The sequence below is a fragment of the Hemicordylus capensis genome, chromosome 2, assembly GCF_027244095.1.
Source record: "Hemicordylus capensis ecotype Gifberg chromosome 2, rHemCap1.1.pri, whole genome shotgun sequence".
Lineage (NCBI taxonomy): Eukaryota > Metazoa > Chordata > Lepidosauria > Squamata > Cordylidae > Hemicordylus > Hemicordylus capensis.
The window spans coordinates 353,558-380,200 of record NC_069658.1 but is presented as its reverse complement, the minus strand read 5'-3'; the positions used below and the strand labels follow the sequence as shown (position 1 = coordinate 380,200).

The 26,643-nt window shown below is 58.6% G+C and overlaps 2 protein-coding genes across 2 annotated transcripts; one reads left to right on the top strand and one right to left on the bottom strand.

Annotated features, from left to right (window-relative positions):
* Positions 1-2,539: 2,539 nt before the first annotated feature.
* Positions 2,540-7,218, top strand: LOC128344528 (avidin-like). The gene is made up of 4 exons (XM_053294802.1): positions 2,540-2,793; positions 3,077-3,287; positions 4,045-4,165; positions 6,881-7,218. Exons 1-4 carry the CDS (start codon positions 2,671-2,673, stop codon positions 6,912-6,914), a joined length of 489 nt encoding a protein of 162 aa, XP_053150777.1. The 5' UTR covers positions 2,540-2,670; the 3' UTR covers positions 6,915-7,218.
* A 6,612-nt stretch (positions 7,219-13,830) lies between these two features.
* On the bottom strand, positions 13,831-26,292 carry CREB3 (cAMP responsive element binding protein 3). The gene is made up of 11 exons (XM_053302921.1): positions 26,271-26,292; positions 25,245-25,768; positions 24,279-24,527; positions 23,849-24,167; positions 19,391-19,485; positions 19,174-19,266; positions 18,542-18,648; positions 18,251-18,319; positions 17,892-17,976; positions 17,634-17,718; positions 13,831-16,565 (listed from the first exon to the last, which is right to left on the bottom strand). The coding sequence occupies exons 1-11, from the start codon at positions 26,290-26,292 to the stop codon at positions 16,177-16,179; spliced, it is 2,037 nt and encodes a 678-aa protein (XP_053158896.1). The 3' UTR covers positions 13,831-16,176.
* Positions 26,293-26,643: the final 351 nt, after the last annotated feature.

Sequence of the window (26,643 nt, the reverse complement as noted above, 5' to 3'; positions counted from 1 at the left end):
GACCACTTTGTTGCCCACTGCCTGGCCCTGGCCCGAAGCTCCCCCTTCCCGGCCCACTCCTGTGGGGCCCCTCTGGGCGGGGGGGGGGGCTGCTGGTACAGGGAGGCCTCCCGTTGGTTTCCCCGCAGAGGGCGGTGCGCCTTCCTCTGGCCGGCTGGCAGGCGCCTGGGGGAGAGCGCCAAGGGCAGGGCAGCCTGCCCCCCTCCGCCTGCCAGGAGCTGCCGAGTCACTGCCAGCAGCCCTGGCCCCACTGGGGGAAGCTGCTGGCCGCCCATCTCTCCCGCTGGGGCAGCGAGCGAGCCTGCTGTCTGGGCCGCCGTGCCCGAGTCGGAGCTGGCAGACGGCCACGCTCGCCCAGGCACCCCGCAGGCGGCGGCAGCCCCGCCCAGCTGGCCCGGCTGCTGACCCCTGCGGCCTTGCGACACCCTTCCCGGCAGCTGCCTCCGCCTGCCAGCCTGCTGACCGGCAGCCCTGCCGAGCGAGAGTCCCCGCCGAGCCGCTCCCCTCCCCGCAGGGAATGAGACGGTGGGGCCTCTGGCTGCGGGGAGGCGATGGGTGGACGCCTGGCCCGCCGTCTGTCGCTCAGCTCTGCGTGCGCTTCAGGCAGACTCCCGGCCCTGCTCCGCCCAGAGCTGCCCCCCCCCCCCCCAGGCCTGGAGTCTGCTGCTGCTGCTGCTGCTGCTGCTGCTGCCCCCTTGATGCCTCTCACGAGGATGGACGTCTCCCCACCCCCAGCCAGCTCCATTGCCCTCCGCCCCCCTTCTGCTGATCCAGGGGGTGCTGCAGTCGGCCGCCGCCTTTGGGGCCTGGGCTGTGCTCCCTCCTGTCCCGCTCAGCCGAAGCCCCACGCTGAGCTGCTCCCGCAGACCCTGCCCTGGGGAGACGGAGCAGCCCCCCTTGGCCACCGAGCCAAGTGAGGGAGGCCTGAGGTGGACGACCCCCCTCCGGCTTGAGAGAAGGCCCCCCCCCACCGCCATGCAGCCCCTCCATTTGAGGCCGGGCAAAGTTCAGGGTCCAGCGGGGGGGCCGGGGGGAGAGCACCTGCGCCCTGGGGGGCAACAGCCCTGGCTGTGCTGAGCTGGACCGCGGCCCTGGAGGCTGGCAGAGGCAGTTGGGATGCAGAAGCCCCGCTGCTCCCCGCCAAGCGTGTGGGGCCACAGCTGGGCTCTGCAGGGGGAAGCCGCTGGCCACCTCGGCCAGCCTTGCTGGAGAAGTGGCATGTTCCAGGTGGGGAGCGGGCGGGCGGGCGGCACCTTGGCCCGCATGGCTCCTTCAGGACACTCGATCCTGCCTGAAACGGGGGATGTATCGCTCCCAGCCCAAATGCAGCCACACCAGGCATCTCTGCCCCGCCGCCGGCCATGCCCCAAAGCCATGTTGGCAGGCGGTGAGTGATCGCGATGGGCCCCGAGCCCACTGGGAGGCCCCCGAACTGGTTCAAAAGAGCGGCGGTTCGGCCCGTGGGAAGGTGATCGCCCCCCCTTTCTCATCCCGCCACATATTTCTCCCCCCGCCACACACACACACACCACCTCCCTCCCTCTTTCTCAAGCACCCCGCGCAGGTCATGATCACACTGTGGGCCAGCCGCGACCCCAGCCGGCCCGGGACCAGCCAAAGATATGGAGGGCCCCGCGGATGTGGAGGCTCGGGACTCCGCCCCAAGCCCGGGGGAAGACGAGCCCGCCGACCCCGACTCGTGGCGAGCGGCTGCTGGGCGCGAGTCGGCCTGGCCTGAGCCTCGGCAGAGCCGCCTCCGCCCTGCCTGCCTGGGGGGCCGCCGGCCCCTCCTCGCGCGTCCACGAGACTGGCGGTGTGTGTGTGGGGGGGGGGGCGCTGGCCTGCCACAGGTCTCAAGGTGCGCTGTGCCCCTTAGGTGCTGGCAGAGAGGTGGGGCGCGCGGGCCGGCGGAGGCAGGCGCCACTGTCCAGCCCCACCACCACGTCCCAAATCCCTCGATCCGGGAGGATACCGTCGTGGGGGGCGATGGTCTCGACAGACCCAACAGGGGCGTCGCCCTCCCTCCGGCCCCTCCTTGGGAGAGAAGATCACCCATCAGGCCCCCAAGGCGGCGGCCTCCACTCGGCCCGCAGCAGCCCGCTCTAACGCCAGTTGCGGGGGGGGGGTCGAGGTCGCCATCGGTCTCTCCCTCCCAACCTGCCTGAAGTTGATCAGCCGCGGCCGCCCCCCTCTCCACGCCCAGGGAAGTGGGACGCAGACTGGCCCACCGCCCCAGACGGTGGAGACACGGAGGGCGGGAGGCAGACGCTCCCCAGGTGCCCACCATGCCCCCCCCCGCCGCCAGGAGCCCCGCCTCTGCCAGGAGCTGCCGCCTGCCTCGACAGCTGGCCCCTTCTCGGCAATCCTGAGCCCCGGTCAGGATCGCGGAGGGGGCGGCGGGGCAGCCTCGCGGTTGGGGAAACCCCGGCAGCAGATTCCGAGAAGTGCTTGCTTGCCCGCCCCCCTCCCGCAGCCGAGGATTGCCCAAGGCCCGCCCGGCGCGAACTATAAGAGGCGGCCGGGCAGAGCAGCCGCCGGGGGCGTCGTGTGTGCCTGGCGCCTTCTCCACGCGGCTGTCTTGGAGCTCCGGCTGCCGCCGCCGCCGCCGCCTCGCCCGGCCTTCCCGACGTAGTCGCTCGCCGTCCCGCCGGCAGCAGCAGCGGCAGCAGCATGGTGCCCCGAGTGGCCGCCGCCGCGGCGCTGCTGTGCGCCTTCCTCGGCTCCTGCGCCCGGGGCTCCTTGGTCCTGCCCGCCGACGGGCCAGGCCGAACCTCGAACAAGACCGAAGGGCCGGTACAGCCGGGCGGGGCTGGCGCAGGGAGGGAGGGAGGGAGGGAGCTGGGCCAGCCAGAGCAAGGCTTGGCCACAAGCGCGGGGGGGGGTACAGAAGGGGCCACGCGCATTTGTGGGTGGGCGAGGCGGGAGGGTCAGCCTCGAGCGACGGCACCTACTTCCTCCCTCCCTCCCGCCGCCGCGGGGCTCTGACGGGCTCCGGGTTCGCGAAGGAGGCGGCGGCGGCGGCGGCGGCAGCCTCGCTGCTGTGCCCCCCGCCCCTGACCTCGCCCGCCCCCTGCAGTGCACCCTCGCCGGGACGTGGGTGAACGAGCTGGGCTCCCAGATGGTGCTCTCGGCCAGCAACGCAGCAGGCCACTTCTCCGGCTCCTACCTGACAGCGGTGTCGGCCTCTGAGAAGCCCATCCGAGCGTCCAAGCTGAAGGGCAGCCATCACCAGACCAACCGGCGGGCGCAGCCCACCTTTGGCTTCACCGTCCAGTGGGCCTTCTCGGGTAAGGGCGCCAGCCAGCCAGCTGAGGCTTGGGGGTCCCCGGACTGCAGGGGGGGCGTGGGCGGAGCACGGAGCCTCCAGCAGCAGGAGCAGCAGCTGAAGGGAAGCAGAAGCTCCGCCCGCCCAGAGCCTGGCCTCATAGCTGGCCCTCTCCTGTCCTGACCCTGAGAGGAGCCATCCATCTGCCTCCCACACCCACAGAGAAACAGGATGGCCCCCGGCACTCTGGCTCCCTCCACCCTACTGATCACCATTCATAGCCAGGACACGCTGGGCTGGGCTGGGGTGTCTCCCCAGCAAATTCTCGGGATTTGAATCTGTGCCTGTATACAGAGAGAGTGAGAAAGAGAGAGATTCTCTCGCTCCCGGTTCATGGGCCCAGCTGGGGAAGCCACAGCAGGGCCTTGGTGAAGAGATCTGCAGCCCAGCAAGGCTCAGGTGGGGGTGGGGGGTGGGGGGGAGACCAGTGTTCCCTCTCACAGGGATCCCCGGATGTTGTTGACTACAACTCCCCAAATCCCCAGCCAGAGGCCATTGCAGCTGAGGGGGATGCTGGGAGTTGCAGTCGTGAACAACAACTGGGAATCCCAGTGAGGGGGAGCACTGGTGGGGGCAGGCCAGGGCTGCTGTGCGACATCTTGGATGGAAAGGGGCCATCTCCTTGGGCACTGCCCCAATCACCTGCCCCCCCCCCACACCATGTCTCCCGGGACTGTGTGAGGAGGAAGCCCCGCTGAGGCCCTCTTTGTCCCCTCCAGACTCCACCACTGTCTTTGTGGGCCAATGCTTCGTGGACGCCAGTGGGCAGGAGACCCTGGAAACCACCTGGCTTCTGCAGGAGGAGGTGGCATCTCGGGCGGACGCCTGGAAAGCAACCCGGTAAGCAGATGGCGGGGGGGCGGGCGGGCGGGATGGGTGTGGATGGAGACCGTCCTCCCTCTGGCACGCAGGTGCTCAGCCCTTCAAGCCAACAAGTCAAAAGTGGTGATTCCCAGCAGGGCTGCCTCCCCACAAACGCCCCCCCCCCAACAATCCCCTCGATGCCTGACCAACATTGCCCGGCTGTGCACCTTCTCCACAGAAGTGTTCTGGTTCAAAAACAAGTGAGCGGCTGGGTCCTCACTACCACCGTACAGTAACCCACCCCCACTCAAGCTGGGCTGCCCTTTGCTGGAGTTATTTTGAGCATTTGTGCACACATCTCCAAAGAGGCCTTGAGGTGGAAATGGCAGCAGCTAACAGTGAACACTCTTCAAATGTGTGTCCTGGTTGGTAGAAGAAGTCAACACGGATTATTCAAGAATGATGTCTGCCAGACAAATCTCGTCTCCCCTTTTGGTCAGGTTATTGGCTTAGTGGGTGTAACTTATCTTGAGTTCTGCAAAGTATTTGGCAACGTTCTCCATGATATATTTGTCAGCAAATTGGTCAGATGTGGACTAGATGATGATTCCATCAGATGGCTTAACAACTGAGTGTCAACAAGTGTGTGGATAAGAACATAAGAACAGCCCTGCTGGATCAGGCCCAAGGCCCATCTAGTCCAGCATCCTGTTTTGCACAGTGGCCCACCAGATGCCACTGGAAGCCTTAGACAGGAGTTGAGGGCATGCCCTCTCTCCTGCCATTACTCCCCCGCAACTGGTACTCAGAGGCACCCTGCCCTTGAGGCTGGAGGTGGCCCACAGCCCTCCGACTAGTAGCCATTGATAGATTTCTCCTCCATGAAGTCATCCAAACCCCTCTTAAAGCCATCCAGGTTGTTGGCTGTCACCACATCCACTGTGGCAGAGAATTCCACAAGTGGATCACACGTTGTGTGAAAAAGTACTTCCGTTTGTTGGTCCTAGACCTCCTGGCAATCAATTTCATGGGATGATCCCTGGTTCTAGTGTTATGGAAAAGGGAGAAGAATTTCTCTCTCTCCACTTTCTCCACACCATGCATGATTTTATAGACCTCTATCATGTCTCCCCGCAGTCATCTTTTTTCTAAACTAAATAGCCCCAGGTGTTGTAGCCTAGCCTCATAAGAAAGGTGCTCTAGGCCCCTGATCATCTTGGTTGCCCCCTTCTGCACCTTTTCCAGTTCAACAATGTCCTTTTTAAGATGTGGTGACCAGAATTGTACGCAGTACTCCAAGTGTGGTCGCACCATAGGTGATCCAGTTGACATAGTCTACCTGGATTTCCAAAAAGCTTCCGACAAAGTTCCTCATCAACGACTCCTGAGGAAACTTAGTGGTCATGGGATAAGGGGACAAGTACATGTGTGGATTGCTAACTGGTTGAAAGACAGGAAACAGAGGGTAGGGATAAATGGAGAGTTTTCGCAATGGAGGGAAGTTAGAAGTGGGGTCCCCCAGGGATCTGTACTGGGACTGGTGCTTTTTAATTTATTCATAAATGAGCTAGAAGTAGGGGTAAGCAGCGATGTGGGCAAATTTGCAGATGATACCAAACTCTTTCGGGTAGTGAAATCCAAAACTGATTGTGAGGAGCTCCAAAAGGATGTCTCCAAACTGGGTGAGTGGGTGACAAAAGTGGCAAATGTGGTTCAGTGTTGGCAAGTGTCAAGTGATGCACATTGGGACAAAGAACCCCAACTTCAAGTATATGCTGATGGGATCTGAGCTGTCAGAGATATACAGAGACCTACACCCTTCAGAGACAGGCCATGAAGATTGGCCCGGGAAGAAAAGAGGGAGGCAATGGGTCTACCTAGCCCAGAGAAGGAAAAGCCTGGTGGGGGGGGATGCTTCAGTCCCCCACCATTGGGCAAAAGCTCCTTTTCTCTGCAGTCACAGAAGGCAGGACTAGATTTAACAGGATGGCGAGTGACTGGATAGTTGCAGGACTCTTTCAACTGGTAAAAGCAGCTGGGCAGTGGAACAAAATACTGGGGGTGGGGGCTCCTCACTGGAGCTCAAGCAGAGGCCAGACAGGGGTCTGCTGGGGGTGCTCCAGCTCTGGATTTTCTGCACTGAGTGGGGGGCTGGACTAGATCTATTATCATTATTATTATTATTTACATTTATATCCTGCTCTTCCTCCAAGGAGCCCAGAGCGGCGTACGACATACTTGAGTTTCTCTTTCACAACAACCCTGTAAAGTAGGCTAGGCTGAGAGAGAAGTGACTGGCCCAGAGTCACCCAGCTAGTCTCCTGGCTGAATGGGGATTTGAACTCGGGTCTCCCTGGTCCTAGTCCAGCACGCTAACCACTACACCACGCTGGCTCTAGATGGCTTCCAAGACCCCCTCCAACTAAATGATTCTCTGTCACCTGATGATGACTCACCAACATTCACCATGTATCCTGGGAGGGGGAGGGAGGGGGCACTTTCTGAACGGTGGCTGCTCACTCCTGGAGCACTCCTGGACTTGGTGGGGAGGGGGGCAGTCTTCTGATTGCAGCTGGGATCTGGAGGCCACCCCTCGGTAGGGGAGGTGGACGTGGACCTGAGGGCCCCCGATTTCCTGCTGCGGGGAGAGGGTCACCGCCTGCCTGGGGAAATGTTCACCGCCTTGCCAGCAAAGTCAGGCTCAGGGCCGCAGGTGCAGGTGGGCCCTCATTCTTCTTTGTCTCCTCGCAGGATTGGCAAGAATGTCTTCCACCGTGTCAAGTAAAGAAAGGCCGGCCAGGCAGCCAGGAGGGCTCCCTTCCTTCTTCTGGACCTGGGCCGGGCGGCTGCAAGAGAGACATTCCCTTGACCAGCTAAGAGGAGACCAGCAGAATCTCAGCGGGGCTCTGCTCATCAGCCAGCCGCAAGGCCTCCCTCTCTCCTGGGACGAGATGCAAAGCAGCAGCAGCAGCAGCAGCAGGCGGGGTGGGGGGAACTGGAAGAGGCCACACCGGCCACCCACAAGCCTGCTTTGGCCTCTGGGCCACACAAGCCCCAGCACAATAAAAGTTGGCAATACAGCAAGCAAAGAGTTAATTTGAGGATGTGTAACACCCCCCGCCCCCAGCCAACCAAGGTAAATGGTTTTGAGGACTGGAACGGAGGCAGCTGGACTCTGACTGAGGCAGCAAAGGGGCTGCTGGGTGTGTGTGTGTGTGTGTGTGTGTGTGTGTGTGTGTGTGTGTGTGTGATGGGGGGGGCAGTGCTTGCTGAGTGGCTCCAGGATTCTGTGCATCCCCTGGGGAAGGGGGGGGGTGGAGGCCAACCCTGAATGGCCTGAGAGGGAGGGAACAAGAAGAGAGGGATTTTGAAGGCAAACTGGCAATTTAACCACTTATTTCTCAAATGATTCAGATGTGAAACTGTTAATTGCCTAACAAAAAAAGGAGCAACTGGTCACGAAAATCTGCCTCTGTAGCAGAAGCAGCGGGGCACCAGTTTTGAACAGGGGGCCCCAGCAAAAGCCAAGCCTTTCCCCCAGAAAAGGCCAAAGAACCCCCACCCCACCACGCTGCAACTGTATCCCCCGAGAAACGGCGCTGCCCTCCCACCATGGACTGGGCCAGTCAGTGAGGCACCACCATGTGGAGGGAGGTTCCCTGGCTCAGAGTAGAGTGCAGATGAGGCCATTGAGGAACTGGTGGTGCGTGGAGGGTGTTTTGGTTCTGTTTGGGGCTGGGGGGGTGGGCGTGGAGCCCCTTCCAAAAATGGCACCACCAATCAGGTGGAGGACTGGTTAATTTTGCAGGAGCAGGGAGGTGGTGCCAAGTCAGAGGGAGGGGGAACAAGTGTGTGGGCACAGGCCTCCCTGCTAAGCCAGCCAGAGAGCGGCGGGGTGTGTGTGTGTGTGCGTGTGCGCGCATCTCTGAGGGAGATCCTGGCCCCTACCAACCACCTGACTATGTTTGGGGGCTGTGGGGGGCAGACCCTCCCTGGATGCATGCCTGCCCATCATGGGCATAAGCAGGGCCCTTGCTAGGGTGGGAGACGCCACAGGAGGCACTGCCCAGAATGCCGCGGGATGCATGGATGTGCCTCCTCCACCCCTGGGGGGACAGGCAAGGCTGTCTGAGTGCCCAGCACACGCGGCTGTCTGACCCTGGGCAGCCCCTGGCCGTCTGCCTGCCTGCCTGCCTGCCTGCCTATGTGAAACAGGATGCTGGACTAGATGGGCCTCCGTGGTCCTGATCCAGCAGGGCTGTTCCTATGATTGATTGATTGATTTCTATACCACCCAAAGCGCACGTTTTCTGGGCAGTTTACAAAACAATAAAAACAGCCAATAAAAGATTAAAACATTGAAACAATCAAAATTAAAAAGTTAAAACACAATTAAAACAAACACAAACAAAACACAATTAAAACAGTATCTAATTAAAAGCCTGGGTGAACATATGCGTCTTGACGGCCCTTTTAAAAGTGGTCAGAGATGGGCAGGCTTTTATTTCAGCAGGGAGCACGTTCCAAAGCCTCCGGGCAGCAGCGGAGAAGGCCCGTCCCCGAGTAGCCGCCAGACAAGCCGGTGGCAACTGCAGAGGAACCTCTCCAGGTGATCTCAGTGGGCGTTGGGGTTCCTAGCCAAGAAGGCGTTCTCCTAAGTGCCCAGGGCCCAAGCTAAGGCTTTATAGGTTATAACCAAAACCTGTACTCTGCCCGGAAATTAACTGGCAGCCAGTGTAGATGTTTTAAGATAGGAGTGATATGGTATCTCCGAGATGACCCAGAGACCAATCTGGCTGCTGCATTCGGAACTAACTGCAGTTTCCAGACTATGTACAAAGGCAGCCCCATATAGTGCGCATTGCAGTAATCAAGTCTGGAGGTGACCAGCAGAGATGTACTACTGTTCTGAGGTCATCGATCTCAAGAAACGGACGCAGCTGGCGTATCAGCCGAAGCTGATAAAAGGCACCTCTGGCCACTGCCTCAACCTGGGACACCAGAGAGAGTTTTGTGTTTGAAGCACCCCCAGACTGTGTACCTGTTCCTTCTAGGGAAGTGTGACCCCATCCAGAACAGGCAGATCAAAATCATCTCTTGAGTTCCAACCCCGCACAATAAGTACCGCCATCTTATCTGGATTCAGTCTCAGTTTGTTATCCCTCATCCAGCCCATCACTGCCTCCAGGCAGGCATTTAGGGAAGTTATGTCTTCTCCTGATGATGTTGACATGGAGAAATAGATTTGTGTGTCATCAGCATACTGATAGCACCTGCACCAAATCTCCTGATGATCTCTCCCAGCGGTTTCACATAGATGTTAAACAGCATCGGAGACAATACAAAGCCCTGAGGGACACCATACCGAAGTTCAGATTTTGAAGGACAACAGTCTCCAAGGGACACCATCTGGAATCTGCCTGAGAGGTAAGAGTGGAACCACCGTAAAGCAGTGCCTCCCACCCACAACCCTCTCAGGTGCTCCAGAAGGATACCATAGTCGATAGTATCGAAAGCCGCCAAGAGGTCCAAAAGGACCAACAGAGTCACACTTCCTCTGTCCATTCCCAGTTGGAGATCATCCATCAGACCGACCAAGGCAGTCTCCACCCCATAGCCCACCAGAAAGCTGGTCTGAAACAGGTCTAGATAATCAGTTTCATCCAAGACTGCCTGGAGTTGGGAGGCCACCACCCTCTCAATTACCTTGCCCAGCTTTGCTCAGCTCTGAGGAATCCAGGGCAGGCTTCTTCAGAAGTGGTCTAATAATTGCCTCCTTTAGACAAGGAGGCATCCTGGCCTCCCTCAGAGAAGCATTTATGATCTCTGCCAGGCCTTCTACGACAACCTCCTTGCCAGATAGTATAAGCCACGTCGGGCAAGGGTCAAGAGAACAGGTGGTAGGCCGCATCGCTCCAAGCAGCTTGTCCACATCCTCACAAGTCACAAACTGAAAATGATCCAGCTTAACCACATAAGAGGAGTCACTGGACACCTCCAGTTCAGACACTGCAGTAATTATGGGGTCTAAATCCAAGTCGGCTGGGATACAAGAGATTTTATCCACAAAGAAATAATTAAACACATCACAGCGGATAATAGATGGTTCCAAATTCTGATTCAAGGGAGGAGGGGCACTCACTAGCCCTCTCACAACCCTGGACAACTATGCCAGATGTGAACTTGCGGATGCAATATGGGCCAAAAAGAATCGCTTCTTTGCCACCCGTATAGCCAGAACATAGATCTTCAAATGTGCTCGATGTTGTAATCTGTCAGGTTCGAGTTGAATCTTCCTCCACTTGTGCTCCAGTTGTCTACCTCACCGCTTTAGCCACATAGTTCTTGCATATACCAAGGGGCCAATTTTGAAGCAGGTTGGAGAAGATGCTTAGGTGCGATCATGTCTACAGCCCTACTGACCTTACTGTTCCAGTTCTCCACCAGGGCATCAATAGGATCACCAGCAGAGCCAACACTAAATCCTTCCAAAGCTTCCTGGAACCTTATTGGATCAAATAACCTTCTCGGGTGGACCATTCTAATGGGCCCCTCACCCCTGCAAAGGGGGTGTATGACTGTGAATCCAACCATAACCAGATGGTGGCCCGTCCATGACAATGAGGAAATCACAGGAGTCCCCACCCACGGAACACCACCCTGATCAGAGTGAAAGACCAGATCAAGTGTGTGACCTGCAATGTGCGTCGGTCCCTTTGGGATAGGCCCATAGTTGTCATGGCCGCTATGAACTCCTGAGTAGGGATGTGCACGAATGGTCTTCGCACTGGCGGGGGTAGTACTTCAAGGGCAGGGGAGGGTGTACTCACCCCCCCACACACGTTTCCCCTGCCAGCACTCTGTAAATTTCAAGCCCCTTGGGGTGGCAGCGTTCCTCCCTCCCGCCCCGTCCCCCCCCATCAGCCGGAACTTCTGGCCACTTCCGGCTGAGGGGGGGGGGCGGGCGGGAGGGAGGGAGGAACGCTGCCGCCCCAAGGGGCTTGAAATTTACGGAGTGCTGGCGGGGGAAACGCGGCGGGGGGGTGAGTACACCCTCCCCTGCCCTTGAAGTACTACCCCCCGCCGGTGCCGAAGCACCGAATACTGCCCCAGCGCCGAAATGTTTCGGAGGCCTTTGCAATGGCCTCTGAAATGTTTCGGGCACATGCCTACACCTGAACCACCCCAGACAAATTGGCCCCAAAGTGGACATTGAAGTCCCCCAGCACCACAAGTCTGGGAGACTCCAACACCAACCCAAGACCAAGTCCGTCAGCTCAGTTAGGGACTCCATCGGGCAGCAGGGCGATTGGTACACCAAGAGACGTCCCATTCCATCCCTGGTTCCCAGACTTAGGTACACACATCCAGTATGGTCAGACACTTCCACAGGGATCCTGGACAAGGAGATATTATCCTTAAAGACCACAGCTACTCCACCTCCCCTCCCTCTCTCCCTTACCTGCTCCTCTACAGAGTACCCTGGAGGGAGAAGCTGGGCCCAGACTGGGCCGCCAGCCTCCCCCAACCAAGTCTCTGTGATACATACCAGGCCTGCCCCTTCATCCAGAATCAGATCCTGGATGGTTTCCTACTTATTCTGGGCAGACCTGGCATTACAGAGGAGCAAGGTGAGGCTCTGTGGGAGGTTGGCTCTGCTCCCCAAGGTCAAGGGGCTGGCAGGGCAGCCGGAAGGGGAGCAGCTGATAGATTTCTGACTTCCCTTCCCCTGTACCGACACGCTGACCTGCCAACTGTACTTCCTCTATTCTCCACCACCACCACTACTACCACCACCGGAATAGCCACCCCACGAGTCAGTGGACACGCCCCCTGTCTCCCCGTCCCCAGACAAACCAAGACACGTCTGAAGCACCAAGGACGCATAAACAACAGAAGCCAAAAAAATCATGTTATTTATTTAGATACCCCTTTCCATTGAAACAATCCCAAGGCGGTTTACAGCAAAAAGTATCACAGCTCTGCCTCTCCGATTGCCTTCTCTACCTCCAGGTCAGCCTCCTCATTTGAGTCAGGAAGGGAATAGCATGTCCCTGGTCATTTACTGGCATGGTCCCCTGGACTGCTGGTCCTCCTAGGTTTTCTGTGTTGTGACTTGAGCAGACAGTGCCACTCCCTCCCACTGCACCCCTCCCCATCCTTTTGGGTGAGTCTCTACCCAGGGATAATACCCGTGTGCCACTGGTTGGTTCTTTTAAATGAAGGGCTTTTAACACAATCCTGTGGCGGAGGGAGACGAAAGCCCCAAGCGAAGTAGAAAACCAAGTACTAGGGCCATAGGAAGCTGCCATATAGCGAGTCAGCCCCTTGGTCCATCTAGCGGCGTATTGTCTACCTAGACTGGCAAAGTGCCTCCTCTCCTGCTGGCTTTCTAGCTTCATAGTGGTTTTGTTGGCTGTTTACAGCAGGGTTTCTTAACCTTGGGCCACCAGATGTTGTTGGACTACAACTCCCATCATCCTCAGCCACAAAGGCCATGTCTGGGGATGATGGGAGTTGTAGTCCAACATCTGAGGGCCCAAGGTTAAGAAACCCTGATTTACAGTATTTAGAGATAGTTTATTTGAAGGATAGGTCTCAGCTGTAATGGTCAGCTATTTAACTGTCCAAACAGCCTTTCTCAGGAATATGAGGGAGGGATTTGTACTGACCTTCTCTTCTCCACCGGGCTCCTTGTGATCATAGGGGCTTGTTCCAGGCTCCCTCACACACTTCCCACCTAACTTCTCCAAAACTCCAACATCCTGTTTGCTAACCCTGTTGGCTGTGCTCTTGGGCCTTCACCTCTTATGTAGAGGATGTGGGTCCAAGGAATGTGGGGCCTCCTCCAGCCCTAGCTGACTCCACTCTCTCCAGGCAGGGACAAACTAAAACACAGGCATCTGCTAGCCCTGGCAAACAACACACAGACTAGGACTTATCCCTTAAAGAGAAACCAGCCCCTCAAAGTCTCCCCACCTCAGGTTAGTTAGTTTAAAGGGGGGAAAGGCTAGATGTTGTTGATTAGAAAAGCTTGCTCACCCCCCGAAACTGCTCTGATAAAAGATCTAAAGAGCAATAGTGGGGCAGGGTCCTACTGTACCCCAGATGGTCCAGTGGAAGACAAGGGATTGGCTGCCCTCGACTTGGTCCCTTCACCAAGAGGGGAGGATGGGCTGATGAAGTGAAAGTGGGGGGGGGAGCAGCCATCTTGGAATTCACAGTATCAAGGGGAGGGGAAACCACAGGAACACCCTGGATTGCAAGAAAACTGGTTGACCGGAGGGAAATTACTCAATTAAAAGAACAAAGTAGGCATTCCAATTGGACTACTTTGAGTCATTTCCCCAGCCACTGACTTTAAATAGTGGAGAGAAAAACTAGGTAGGATCCCATGGCTTGAAAGCCTAAGGGAGAAAAAGCGTGCCCGCGAGATGGGAAGATTTCGGAAAGCAAGAGAGTACGAGGCAGGCTAGGTGAGTTGCCGAGGGTGCTCAAGGCCAGTGGGTGCTCATCAATGGCTCCATATTACTCTGGAGGGAAGTGCTGGGTGGAATGCTACCAGGTCCTCTTGCACAAATCCTAGACTGAAGCTGGAGAGGGCAACCAGAGGATGGGTGTCCATTCGCCAGGGAGCCTGTAGGAGCTTACAGCACGGAGCGGGAGGTGGGATGGACTAGAAGAACTCAGGAGGCCCTTCCCACAATTCATGCTAGCTCTTTATTATCGACATTCACATTCCACTTCTGAGCCAAAAATTATGGCCCCCCAAAGCAGTTTACAAGCACAAAACAGACGCAAGCAAGTGCAATACAGCCAACAGACACCGAATCAACGCCAAGCAGCAGGCAGTCCTCTATTTCAGGGCCAGACTCCGAGGGAAGGTTCCAACCAGGGCAGGGAACTGGCCAGCCCAGACTTCTTCAGGAAGGAGTTCCAGGGGAAAGGCCCTCCTTCCAAGGGCCCCGCCTTAGACGGTGGAAGTCATAGGGCTTCTCCAGGGGATCGGGAGATGCTGCTTTGGAGACCAGGCTCAACTCCCTGTTGCACCCTCAAAGGCAAGACTGGGGTGCCAAGTGGGGGTGCCCAGGCACATCCCAGCAAGCAGGGAGATGCTCGGAGAGGGGGTGCCGCGCCCCACCAGATCTTCAGAGTTCTGCATACTCTTCAGAGGCAGCCCTGTGGCAAGAAAGCTCTTTGCAGCAGGAGCCCAGCAGAGAGGCCACCAAGCCATGAGCCACAGCAGCCAGATCCTGTAACTATTGCTTTGTCTGGAATTCCTCGGGGACCCTTTCCCCGTGTGAAGGATTAAGGTTAATATTCCATTTTGTGGATTTTTAACATTATGAATTGTTGCTTATGTTCTAAAACCCCACTGTGTGTTCTAACAGCTCGTGTTCTAAGGTCAACAGTTCAAAGTTTTTGTTAAACTAGTTTGGTTTTTGTTAGTTCAGATTTGAGAATCCGCCCCCCTCCAAAAAAAGTGGGTGGAGTCACATGTACAAAAAAGGGATGGATTTGGGCAGTTGAGGTAGTCTTGGAGAGCCAGGTGAGTTGAGAAGAGCTGCTGAAAACAGAGCTGAGAACTCTTGAGACCTGAATCACCCTCAAAGCAGTTGAAGGAACAGGCTGGAATTGACTCCACCAGTAGGGGAGAGAAAAAGCAAGGCCTGGGGTTGAGGAAGGGAGAAAGCCAGGCTCGCTGCAGAAGCTGATTGTAAGAGAACTCCTCAGGAGGACACCAGGTTAAGATACAGTATTCGGTGCAGGTTAGACTAAATACTCCCATTTTATTTGTTCCTTTATACTTATACGGCTGATATTTTCTTTGTACTAAATTTTCCAAAAACCTACTGCTTTGAATAAAACTGTTTTTAAGTCAATGGCTACTAGTCTGGTGGCTGTGGGCCCCCTCCAGTCTCAGAAGCAAGATGCCTCTCCATCCCAGCTGCAGGGGAGCAGCAGCAGGAGGCACGGCATGCCCTCCCCTCTTGCCAGTGGGCTTCTTGGAGGCATCTGGTGGGCCTCTGTGGGAAACAGGATGCTGGGCTGGATGGGCCTGATCCAGCAGGGCTGTCCTTATGTTCTTAACCAGCACCCCCACCCACCCCCACCCCCCACTTCCTTTTCTGCCCCCATCTCTAGGAGAGCAGCCTCTGTTCCCTGGCCAGCAGGGCCAGAGGCACCAACTCTTCTCCCAGGGGAAGAGAAAGGAGACCCTGCCTCCTGGGCACCAACATCAGGATGTTCAGGGACATCTCGAAGCTCCTGAACATACAAGAAGGGTCTAGGCAATGAAATAAGACGCTCGCGGGGTGCATGCGGATGGGGCTGGGACTCAGGAGTGTGCAGGAGCCAGAGGGTCTGCGCCAAGGATCTCCGTGGCAGGGGGAGGGAGATCTGCTCTGGGGCGCAGGGACCCTCTGCAGAGCAGAGCAGGAGTCCTTTCCTTTCTGCCCTAGTCTGGTGGGCACCGCAACTGTGGTTTGCCAGTTGTCAAGCAGAGGCAGAGACACACAGCAAGAGGCCCCGAGAGGTGGGGAGGAAGAGGGCCACGAGCCCCAATGGACAAGGACACTCCAGGGTCTGGCAGGCCCCTCTGCTGCCCCCTGGCACCTGCGTGCAGTGGGCCAGAGACGGGCCCTGCCACAGCTCACTGGGCTGCATGCTGGGGGGGGGGGGCCTGCCCAGGTGCGGGGCTCCCACCACCCCAGGGAAAGCTGCTGGTTCCCCTCCTTGTGCTGCCCTGCCTGAAGCTGGAAGGGGGAGGAAGAGGAGGGAAGGGGGAGGAAGAGGAGGGAAGGGGGAGGAAGAGGAGGGAAGGGGGAGGAAGAGGAGGGAAGGGGGAGGAAGAGGAGGGAAGGGGGAGGAAGAGGAGGGAAGGGGGAGGAAGGGAGGAAGAGGAGGGAGGGAGGAGGGAAGGGGGAGGGAGGGAGGAGGAAAGGGGGAGGAAGAGGAGGAAGAGGGGGAGGAAGAGGAGGAAAGGGGGAGGAAGAGGAGGGAGGAAAGAGGGAAGGGGGCCCTGCAGCTTGCCGGGCCCAACGGCTTCACATCTCATCGGAGTGGCGCGGCGGAATGACCACGCTTGTGGTGGGGCCCCCCCAGCTCGGCTTCTGCTGGGCCACAGGAGAGGCAGGCGGGAGAGCCACGTCCCGCGCTGGGGGCCAGTGCTCTGCAGGGGGAAGCCCCGTGGGCAGCGCGGAGGGATCCGAGGAGGAGTTGCTGCTCCTGGCGGGGCCAGAGGCAGGCTGGGCCTCAGGGGGGCGCTGGGGGCCCTGCAGAGACTGGTTGAGGCTCCCTGCGGGCGGCAGGCCTTCGCGGGACACGGCCTTCTCCAGGAGCTGCCGCAGGGGCCCCCTGTCTGCAAGCCGGAAGCCTTCAGCCACGGGCCGGCCACCGCTGTCGCTGGGGAACTGGCGCAGCTTCCGGGAGAGGACTGCAAAGAAACGAGGGCATGAGGGCGAGGGAGGGAGGGGGGTCTCCCCAGCCCCCAAGCCGAGGCTCCCCTCCATCCTCCCTGCAGGGGCCAATTTCCATTCCTTTGGGCTCAGTCGAGAGGGAGGGCCAGCTTTGCCCTCTTCGGCTGTACTCCGCCTGAAACGAGTCCACACGGCCCGTTTCCAGTGCTTTTGGCTTCCCAATGGGTCTGCTCGCTGCCCCAGGCGGCAAACCTCCCACCCCCAGGAAAGGCCACTTAGAGAAATCGAGTTATGGCAGCACTGCTCTGGAAGCCGCCCCCCCCCCCCGAGGAGCTCCGTTTCCATTTCTCTTGAGCATTATGTATTTCTTGAACTCGGCACCGGGGGGGGGGGGTGCGCGTGTGCACGCAGAGCCCTCCATGGAGCGCTTCACTGGCTGTCCAGTGGTTCAGCCCAGCAGCGGAGGGGTGAGCCCATAACAGGACTGGCCCATCGCCCCAGAGAGATCACAGTGCCCTCCCCCAGCACCTCTTGGGGTCTCTTGCCCGGGCGGCGGAGTTTGCACCAACACCGCTCAAGACGTCAGCGGGTTTTGTCTGGCTGGCGAGCAGAGCTCCCGTGTCTGGAGCCCGGCTGGGCCATCGCACTCCGCAGCAGCCCCACCGGGGGAAGAGCGGCTGGGGGCTCCTGAGCCGAGGAGGAGGGCGAGCGAGGCTGCGCTCCGAGGCAGGCTGGCTGAGTAAGCCCCACGGAAGCCAACAAAGCGGGGCTGGCTTCGGAGCCAAGAGGCAGGCGGCTCTTCTCTCTTCTCTCTGCCCAAGCCCGTCTGCAACCGCGCAGAGGCTGCAGGCTCCGCCGCCAGGAACTCCTCGGCCGGATCTGGCCCAGGAGGCTCCAGCGGTGGGCAAGCAGATGCCGGGCCAGAGAACGTGGCCCGTGGCCAGCCTCCCAGGTGGCTCTGCTCGGCGGCGGCTGCGATCTTGGCTCCAGAGCCCAGGGAAGCGGGGAGGGGGCCTCTCTGCCCGCCTGGCATCCCGAGGCTCCCTCCGAGGCCCCCTCAGCGCGCCGGGTCTGGGGAGACTTACCTCCCTGGAGCTCTCGCTGCTGCTCCTGGCTGGCAAAGGGAGAGAAGCTGGGCGAGAGGAGCAGGCAGAAGGACAGGAGCAGCACCTGGGGAGAGGCGAGATGGGGCTCAGCCCGGCCAGGAAGCGCCACGGGAGGGGGCCCCGCAGACCCTCCACGAGCACATGGAAGTAGCCCCCCACCCCCCAGTGGAGGGGGAGGGAGGGAGGGGCAGCTACTCATCGGCCAGGGGGCTGCCGGGGGGGGGGGAGCGCGCTCACCATGGCGCAGGTGCCGGCTGTGGTGGTCTTGGTGGACGCCTGCTGGACCCGTGCCTGCAACCTCCGCAGCTGCTCCAGCAGCGACCTGCAGCCAAGCAGAAGTGCCGGTCAGCAGGGGGCAGCCCCCCAGCCCCCTCTCCGTGCAGGCAGCGTCACCTGAGGCTCAGCACCCGCTGGGGAGCTCAGGGCTGGCAGGAGACACACAGGCCCCACAGAGCCTGGGCCCGGCCCCAGCTTGGCCCCACTTCTCCCAGTCTGCAGATGAGCATCTCATAGCTTGCTGCGAAACACAGCGCACTGAGGGGGGAGGCAGCCCCTGGCAACCTGCAAGACCCCCCCCACACACACACACAACTCACAGATTCTGCGTCTGCAACAGCTGCACCGTCTTCTGGAGCTGCTGGTTCTGGGCTGTGCAGGCGACCACCCTGCAGTGCGGGGCAGAAGAGAGGGGAGGAGTCAGGCCTGGGGCCCAGGGCACAGAGGGGCTTGCAAGCGGTCACGGAAAGCAGCCCCGCCCCGCTCCCCGAGCAATCCCTGGTGAGTCAGGAGGCCGGGGGAGGCTGCTGCCCCCCGCCCAGGCAGGGAAGCAGCAGGCGCTGAGAAGGGGAGCAGCCTCCCCCCACCCCCGCCCAGCCCCCTGGCCTTGCCTGCTCTCCAGGCTGTCCACGTAGACCTTCTTCCGGCGGCGACTGTCCTGGGCCGACTGCTTGTTGCGGATCTTCCGCCGGACCCTCTTCAGGACCCTCTCCTCCGCCTGCGGCACACAGACCCCGGGGGGGGGGTGAGTCCTTCCTGGCGGGGCAGCACCACCGGCTTCCATGCCAGAGCCCAGCCCAAGAGCCCCCCTGCCCTTCAGGGCCAACTCGGCCGGCAGCCCAGCAGAACGGTCCATCCCCAGGGCGGCAGCAGCCAGAACGGGCTTGTCTCTTCCAAGCCCACTAATCTCGGCTCCCATCCTGACTGGGGCGGGGGAGAGATCCCGGGAGGCCCCCCAGAAGCCGCCTCAGGTGGGAGGAGGGGCTGGCTGAGTCCGGGGCGGGTTTCTTGGCTCCTCCCCCTTCCACTTCCCCGGAGCATCCGGGCCCAGGCCCCATGGTGGCTGGCCAGGGCCCCCCCAGGGGGGAGGTGGAGGGGCAGCCCTCCCTGCCCCATGGCGGAGTCTCAGGAGCTGGAATCCAGAGGGCGCCTCCCTCCTGCCCCCCCCCCCGCTTACCAGAACGCAACTCCGGGGGGTGGGGGGTGGGTGGGGGAGAGGCAGTCTGCTGCCCATGGCACCTACCTTGGTGAGGGGCAGGTGGGAGGGCATGGAGAGGCCCTCTTTCTCCAACAGCTGCTTCTCCTCCTCGGTCAGGATCAGCGGAGGGAAATCCAACTGAAAAAGCCCCCCCAAGAGACCAGGCTGAGAGAAGAGGCTGGGCTTCTCTGCAGGAGGGGGAGTGAGGGGCAAACCAAGACGCCCCACCCTTGCTGAGGGGGGGGGAGGCCACACCCAGTACCTGCAGGTCCAATCCTGGCAAGGGCTGTTCAATGGAAACTGTGACAGGGAGGCTGGAGCTGGAATCCTCGGGGGTTGCTATCTCGCCCCACATCTCTGGAAGAGGGAAAAAGAGCCGCTGGAGCGGGAAGGGCCCCCCACGCCCAGCCCATCTCCAGTCCCCCCCCCACAAGGGGCCCAAGACTACTGCCGTGAAGGCATCGACACCACTTTCCAACTGTTCTCAAAGCGGGTTACGTAGAATGATAAGTATCAAGTAAGAGGGTCCCCTGTCCCCATTTCAAAGAACAGTTTGAAATGTATAGGATTCAACTTCAAACATTCATTTTATGGAATAATGACCATACATAGAAAGTGTGAATTACAGTAAATTTGACTCTGAGAAAGATCTTCTGCTTCTCTTGGGTACAACAGCATTTTGGAATTATTGATCTGATTACTGAGTATTAAAAATCTGTTGAAAACAAACCTCTTACATTTAGCAGGGAAAGAGCAACTGGCCCTATCCGGCCCCAGCACAGCATCCCTCCAGGGGCTGTTGCTGGTGTCTGCCTTATTTTTAGATTGTGAGCCCTTTTGGGTCAGGAAACTATCTTATTTAGTTATTATTTTTCTGCTTTATAAACTTGTGCAGCAGTAATAGACAAAGTATGATGATGATATTCAGAATTAGTGTAAAAAGTTGTGCATTCAGCAAATTTCAGTGGCAGGGCAGTGTATGTAAAATTTATCTGTTATGTTATCTAGAAGTATGACTTTATTTCACAGAAATTCTTCAAAACGTAAGAGATTATATTTATTCTGAAGTGCTGCTTTCAGTGTTTTCAGAGGAATTTTCATCCAAAAGTGGGATGAGGAGTTCATCATTTCATTTAGTCCCAAAGCAGAAACAGGGCTGTGAAATCATTCGGAGGTAAACCAGCTCCAGTTCTAACCAGTCCTGGCTCTCTGGAGGATATTTTGAGGAGGGGGAGCAGGAGGTGTGAGGAGAGCTGCCGCCAGGCGTTTAAACGGTCCTAAGGGGCTGGCTTCCTCTGGGTTGTGGGGGCAGGGCTGGGGCAGAGGGGGCTCATGCCCGCCCCCCTCCCTGGCAGCCCCTCGGAGTGAGGGAGGTAATGAAGAAAGGAGGGAGGGGTGCAGCGGGTGGGCCCGGGTTCTTCGGACCCATCTGCTCAATTATAGCTACACCCCTGTTGGATCCTTTTCTTCAACAAGCCACCAACAAAACGATTTCCATGAAACGAGGGTCCGACCGGGTCTGCCCCGGCTGCAAGGAGAGTCAGGCCTCAGAAGGCCAGAGGAGGGGGTTCCTCATCAGCCTCCTCCTGGGAGGCTTGCGACTCTTTCTTGCTCCTCCTCTCATCAGAAGAACATCAGGAGAGCCCTGCCGGATCAGGCCCAAGGAGGCCCCATCCAGACCAGCCTCCTGTTTCCCACAGTGGCCCACCAGATGCCACCTCTGGGGCGCCCGCAGGCAAGAGGTCTGGGCATGCCCCCTCTCCCGCGGGCCCTGCCACCTCCCTTTCTAGACACTCCTTCACAAGCTGCGCAACGACTCCATCTGCCCTTCATTGCCCCCCTTGACGAGGCACATCTCCAGCTGCAGCATGCCCCCCTCCCTCCAAGCTGGAGGCACCTCGCGGAGTCTCCTCCTCCTCCGTCCTTGTGCCGGGTCTCCCTTCCCAGGAGCCTCCCGGCTGTCTGTGTCTCCCATGGCCTCTGGTAGGGATGCGCATGGATCAAGCTCCCTTCAAGCCGATGGTGGGGTGGGGGTTGCTTTAAGCACCGGGGAGGGTGCACTCCCCCCCCATGCCTCCCCCTCCAGCACTCTGCAGATAAATAGTCCCGTGGGGAGGCAGCGTTAATTCCTGCCGCCCCATGGCTTCCACGACCGGAAGTGCCATGCGCACGTTGCAGGGGACGCATGCATGTCCTGCATGTGACATGTGCACGCCCACAGGGCACTTCCGGTCTCAGAAGCCATGGGGCGGCAGGGAGGTACAGTGCCGCCCCGCGGGACTATATCTGCAGAGTGCACCCTCCCCCGTCCTTAAAGCCGCGCCCGCGTTGGAATACGGGCTCCGTGCACACACCCCTAGCCGCTAGTGCCTCGCTCGGGCTGCCGGGTCATTGCTTCCTAAGAACATCAGAACAGCCCTGCTGGATCCAACCCAAGAAGGCCCACCTAGTCCAGCATATCCTGTTTCGCACAGTGGCCCACCAGATGCCGCCTCTGGGGAGCCCACAGGCAGGAGTGGAGAGGGGCCGGCCCTCCCTCCTGCTGCTGTCCCTCCCCTGCAACTGGTACTCGGAGGCATCCTGCCTTGGAGGCTGGAGGTGGCCCACAGCCCTCCGACTAGGAGCCGCTGACAGACCGCTCCTCCATGAAGTGATCCTCCTGGGTGGCAGCCTGGCCCCAGAGCTCCATCAGCCCCAGAAGACACCGCCGTGGGAGCTCCGGTAAGAACAGACATGTATTTTTGAATGGTTAACGAAGTCAGTTATAAGTGTGAAGTTTTTAAAAAAAATATGAACTTCAGTCGGCAATTGCAGCCAAGACAAAATGAAAAACTTAAAAATATTGGGCAGGCCATTTCACTCAGCCTTCTTCTTCACCTCTGTTGAACTGTTTATTCATAGTCTAAAAAAGACAGACAAGCTTTCCTGCTTCCTCAGCTCTCAAATTTCTTAATTTAGAATCAAATGAAGAAAAATTCTCTCTACACCTTCAGACAAGGGTACTGTGGTTAAAAGCTGGATTACCACGTCAGTGGTCTCCAAACCCACCTGTGATCTGCTTTTAAAAGCATCACTGCTTGGGATGTAAAAGTGTGGCTGCTTTTAAAAAACTGAAGACCTTTTTATTTGTTCAGGCTTTTACCCGTTAGGGGCTGCCAGGTTCTTCAGCTCCTTTTATGGTGGTTGTTTTTGGTGTTATTGTTTTAACTGATTTTAATGTGATTTGTGTGGAGTGTTATATTTTAATTTTTGTAAACCGCCTTGGGAAAAGTTGTTATGAAAGGCAGTACAGAAACTGAAGTGTAAGTAAATATCTGGTAGGTTCTTTAGCTTTTTATAATTTTTAGTTTTAATTTGAACCTAATAATTGTTTTTAATCTGACTTTTTTTAAAATTATTGTATCTGCATCTATGTTATTGTTGTAAGCCACCCCAAGCAGTATTGCACTGGAGGGGTGGGGTATAAATATTTTAAATAAATAAATAAATAAATAAATAAAAATGTTTAAGCGACTTCCACTGATGCACTGGCATGCCCTTCTTTGAAAACTTCACCAGCAAACCTATTTCTTGAACTGGCTTCACTTAGCCCTGCAATGTACTCAGAAGATGTTTCCTCAGGACTGCATGAATAGGCTCTGTTCACTTTTGGTTTCACTTTCTATTCCCCTCCCCGTTCCTTGCATTTATATCCAGACTCTTCCTCCTTGCTCAGAACTCCATCCCCCACAATCCTCTATTCATTGTCTTTGCACTTTGAGAGAGAGAGAGGAAGGAAGGAAGGAAGGAAGGAAAGGGCTTGACTGTGTGCGTGGAAACCACGCAGAATAAGACATCAGGTCTTATCTAGACTTGATCAGGGCTGTCATCTCTCAACTCCATATACTTATAATCTATCTATCTATCTATTTACATTTCTAGACCGCCCCATCCAAAGGCTGTGGGCAGTATGTTTACAGAATATAGGGGGGAAATATAGGGAGAAATTATAATTACTATTCATGGTGATATGTTTTATCTAGGTGTTTGGTTTTTTCCACATTGTTTTAAGAAAAAATTAAATTAAAATTAAGTTTAAAAAACCCTAAACAACTATTGGTTTTTATCCACCCTGCCTCCAGCACAGGCAGGAAAGGAGGAGAGATGGTCTTGTGATAGCAAGCATAAATTGTCCCCTTTGCTAAGCAGGTTCTGCCCTGGTTTGCATTTGAATGGGAGACTACACGTGTGAGCACTGTAAGATATTCCCCTGAGGGAATGAGGTCACTCTGGGAAAAGCATCTGCATGCTTGCAGAAGGTTCAAAGTTCCCTCCCAGGCGGCATTTCCAAGATACACCTGAGAGAGACCCCTGCCTGCAGCCTTGGAGAAGCTGCTGCCAATCTGTGTAGACAATACTGAGCTAGATGGACCAAAGGCCTGACTCAGTAGAAGGCAGCTTCCTCTGTTCCTATAAAAAAAGGAGCCATGTCGCGGCAAAGGCTCCAATCACTCCAGCACGTCAGCGGTGCCACATGCGGCAAAGAAAAAAAGACTGCTGTTGCACCTCTGCCATGAGTGAGTCCCTCCTGCCCTGACCCAAACAAGCCCTGTCCCGCAGAGGAGGCACCCCCAGAGAACCCACCACCTACCGGCCTTGCTGGCAGAAGCTCCGCCCGGCCTGATCCAGGGCACCAGCCCCATCCCGTGCCTCCCCCCCCCCGCAAGAGCCCAGCACTCACCCAGGTCAATGGCCACGTCCCCCTCGCCCATCTCCTGGGAGGGTGCTCTCTCCAGCACCACGGGGGGGCCTTCGGGCTGCTGCTCTCGATGATGCAAGGAGGAGGAGGAGTAGTTGTGATCCGACTGGACGCTCCCAGCAGGGGGTGGGCTGCCAGGGGAGGCTGTGTCCCAGCTGCTGGGGGGGCTGCAGGCGGAGCCCTGCCCCCCCTCGGAAAGGCTGCTGGGAGGCGGGGAGGGGCTCAGCCAGTGACTGGCCTCGTCCACAAAGGGGCTCAGGAGACAGGCGAGGAACTGCTCCACCTCCTCCTCCCCCAAGACCTGCAAGGGCCAGAGAGAAAGAGAGAGGGAGGGAGGGAGGGAGGTTGCCAGTGCCACACGCGGGGGGGGGCAGCGGCAGCTCTCCATCCCCTGCCCCAGAAGGGCACTCACCTGAGAAGGCCCCAGAAGGCCCCAGTCCTCCAGCAGGGAGTCCCCCTTGCCCAGGAGATGATCTGCTGCTCCTGCTGCTGGGGTCTCATCCAGGAGGAAGTCCAGCAGGTCCTCCTCTTCTGCCAGGGCGGTCATCTCCTCGGGGCAGAGCATCTGCTGGCCAGAGGGAGGGAGAGCAGCGTCACCCCTCTGCGAAGAGACAAGGCTGGCTGTCCTCCTGCCTAGGAGATCGAGGCCGGCTGCTTGCACCTGCAGGGGAGACCAGAAGGGTGAGCAGCACCGCAAGAGACCCGCCTCAGGGGATGGAGCCGCCGCTCTGGGAAGAGCAGCAGGAGGTTCCCGGTTCCCTCCCTGGCGGCAGCTTCGCCAAGAGAGGGCTGAGCGGAGAGACTCCTGCCTGCTGCAACCTGGGAGAAGCCGCTGCCGGTCTGTGCAGACAAGACTGAGCGAGATGGACCGAGGGCCTGACTCAGGGGACGGCAGCCCCCCTCCAAGCAAGGAGGCCTCCACAGTCCCGCACCCTGTTCCACAAAGGGCCCCACCAGATGCCTCTGGGGAGCCCACGGGCAAGCGGGGGGGGGGGCGGGCTCTCTCTCCTGCTGCTGCCCCCTCCCAGCCGGCTGCCCGCTGCCCTCCAGGGTCTGGGGTGCGCCCAAGAGCCCCGTCCCGGCCAACCCCACGTCCTGGCGGCCGCCGTCGCCCCAACCGGGCCCTGCATCCTCAGGGGTATAGTGCCGCTGAACGTGGAGGCTCGGCCGCACCCGCCTTGCGGTGGTCCTCTGGGCTTCGCGAGCCCCCCCAGTTGCCCGGCAGCGGCAGGCGGGGCTGGAGCGGCTGGATCGCCCCGCCCCGCCCCAGCCCGGACGCCGCTGGCTGCCCCCCTCCCGGCTGCCCCGCCTCGCTCAGCCTCCGCCCGGGATTCCGCGCTGCTCCCCCGCTGCCGGCGCGCGGGGCCCGGGCTCTCACCGCGCCCCCGCCTTCGCCGCCCCCTGTTGTGCCGCCGCCGCCCGCCCGAACTTCCAACACAGCAAAGCTGACGTAGCTGAACCCCGGAAACGACGTGGACCCGCCTCTCCAGCTCCCTGACTGGCGTAGCGGCCCAGGGAGACGCCCCGTTGGCTTCGACGCCTGTCGCTCGACCCGGGAAATCCCCTCTGCCGCGGCAGGTGGGGCGTGGCCTCCTGCGTCAGGGCGGGGCAGTCCCACGGGCTGCTCGCTCGGCCTCCGCAGCAGCCCTGAGACCTGGCCGGGACCGGGTGGGCTCCGCAGGGGCAGCGGCGGCGGCGGCGCCTGAGTCGCCCCTCGCCCGGCCTGGCCCCCGCAGGGCTGCAGGCCGGATTCCCTCCCTACCGCCCGCTTCGTGGCTTGCGTGGGATTTCGCCCTTCGGAAAGAGGAGACGAAGTCGCTCCCTCTGGCCCCCCTACAGCACTGGAAATACGGGTTCTCCAGCACCGGGTGACAGGTCGCTCACAACTGGTTCTCTGGGCGGCTCATAACACAAGCATTAAGACACCAAGTAGTCGTAACACATTAAATTACAACACACACACACAATATGAAACAATTTTAAAACTTTTTAAAAATCTGTTTTTGAAATCAATTTTAAAAATCAACATTTTAAATTTTAAAGGCCTGAGTGAACAAAAGGGTCTGTACCTGGGTGCTTTCCATGCTAGCCACTCAACAGCAGCAAAATGCTTCCGTTCAGGCAAGTCGCTTTCAAAACGGAAACAGCAGGGCGAGCAGCCGTCTCGAAAGAGAAACTGAGAACCCCGAAAAAACAGCAACTTTTAAAGGGCAGATGTACGACGTCCTCCTAGCCCTGTATGATCTCAGCGCTTCCATTCAAAACAAGGGCACCCTGCTGTCAGCATAGGCTGCGGGGTCACAAGGGCCAAAGCACCCTTCAGAGATGCCACATGGCCCCGTGGCAGCAGGGCTGATCTGAAAAGCCCCCCCCTAAAAGAGCAGAGTGATGAAGCCAGGCGAACCTCCCCGGGGAGGCTGTTCCATCCACAGGGTGCTGCCACTTCTCGAGGGGGTGGGGGGGTGGGTGTGCTGTGCCACCAGGAGGCACCTAGCAAAGAAAGCGCCTTATCAGCCCGCTGGCCGGGCCTTCCCAGCTCCTTCCCCTGCCCTACTTGGAGGGCCCGAGCCAGGGACTGAGCCCCCTGGGGGGAGCCCCCCTCACCATGCAAAGCAGATGGGCTCTGCCAGGAGGAAGAGGGCACAGGAAGCTGCCGATGACCTGTCAGACCCTTGGGCCGTCACCATCCAGCACTGACTGGCAGCAGCAGCAGCAGCAGCTCTCCCGCAGGGGTCCGGATGGGGGGGGTCTCTCCCAGCCCCTCCTGGAGATGCTGC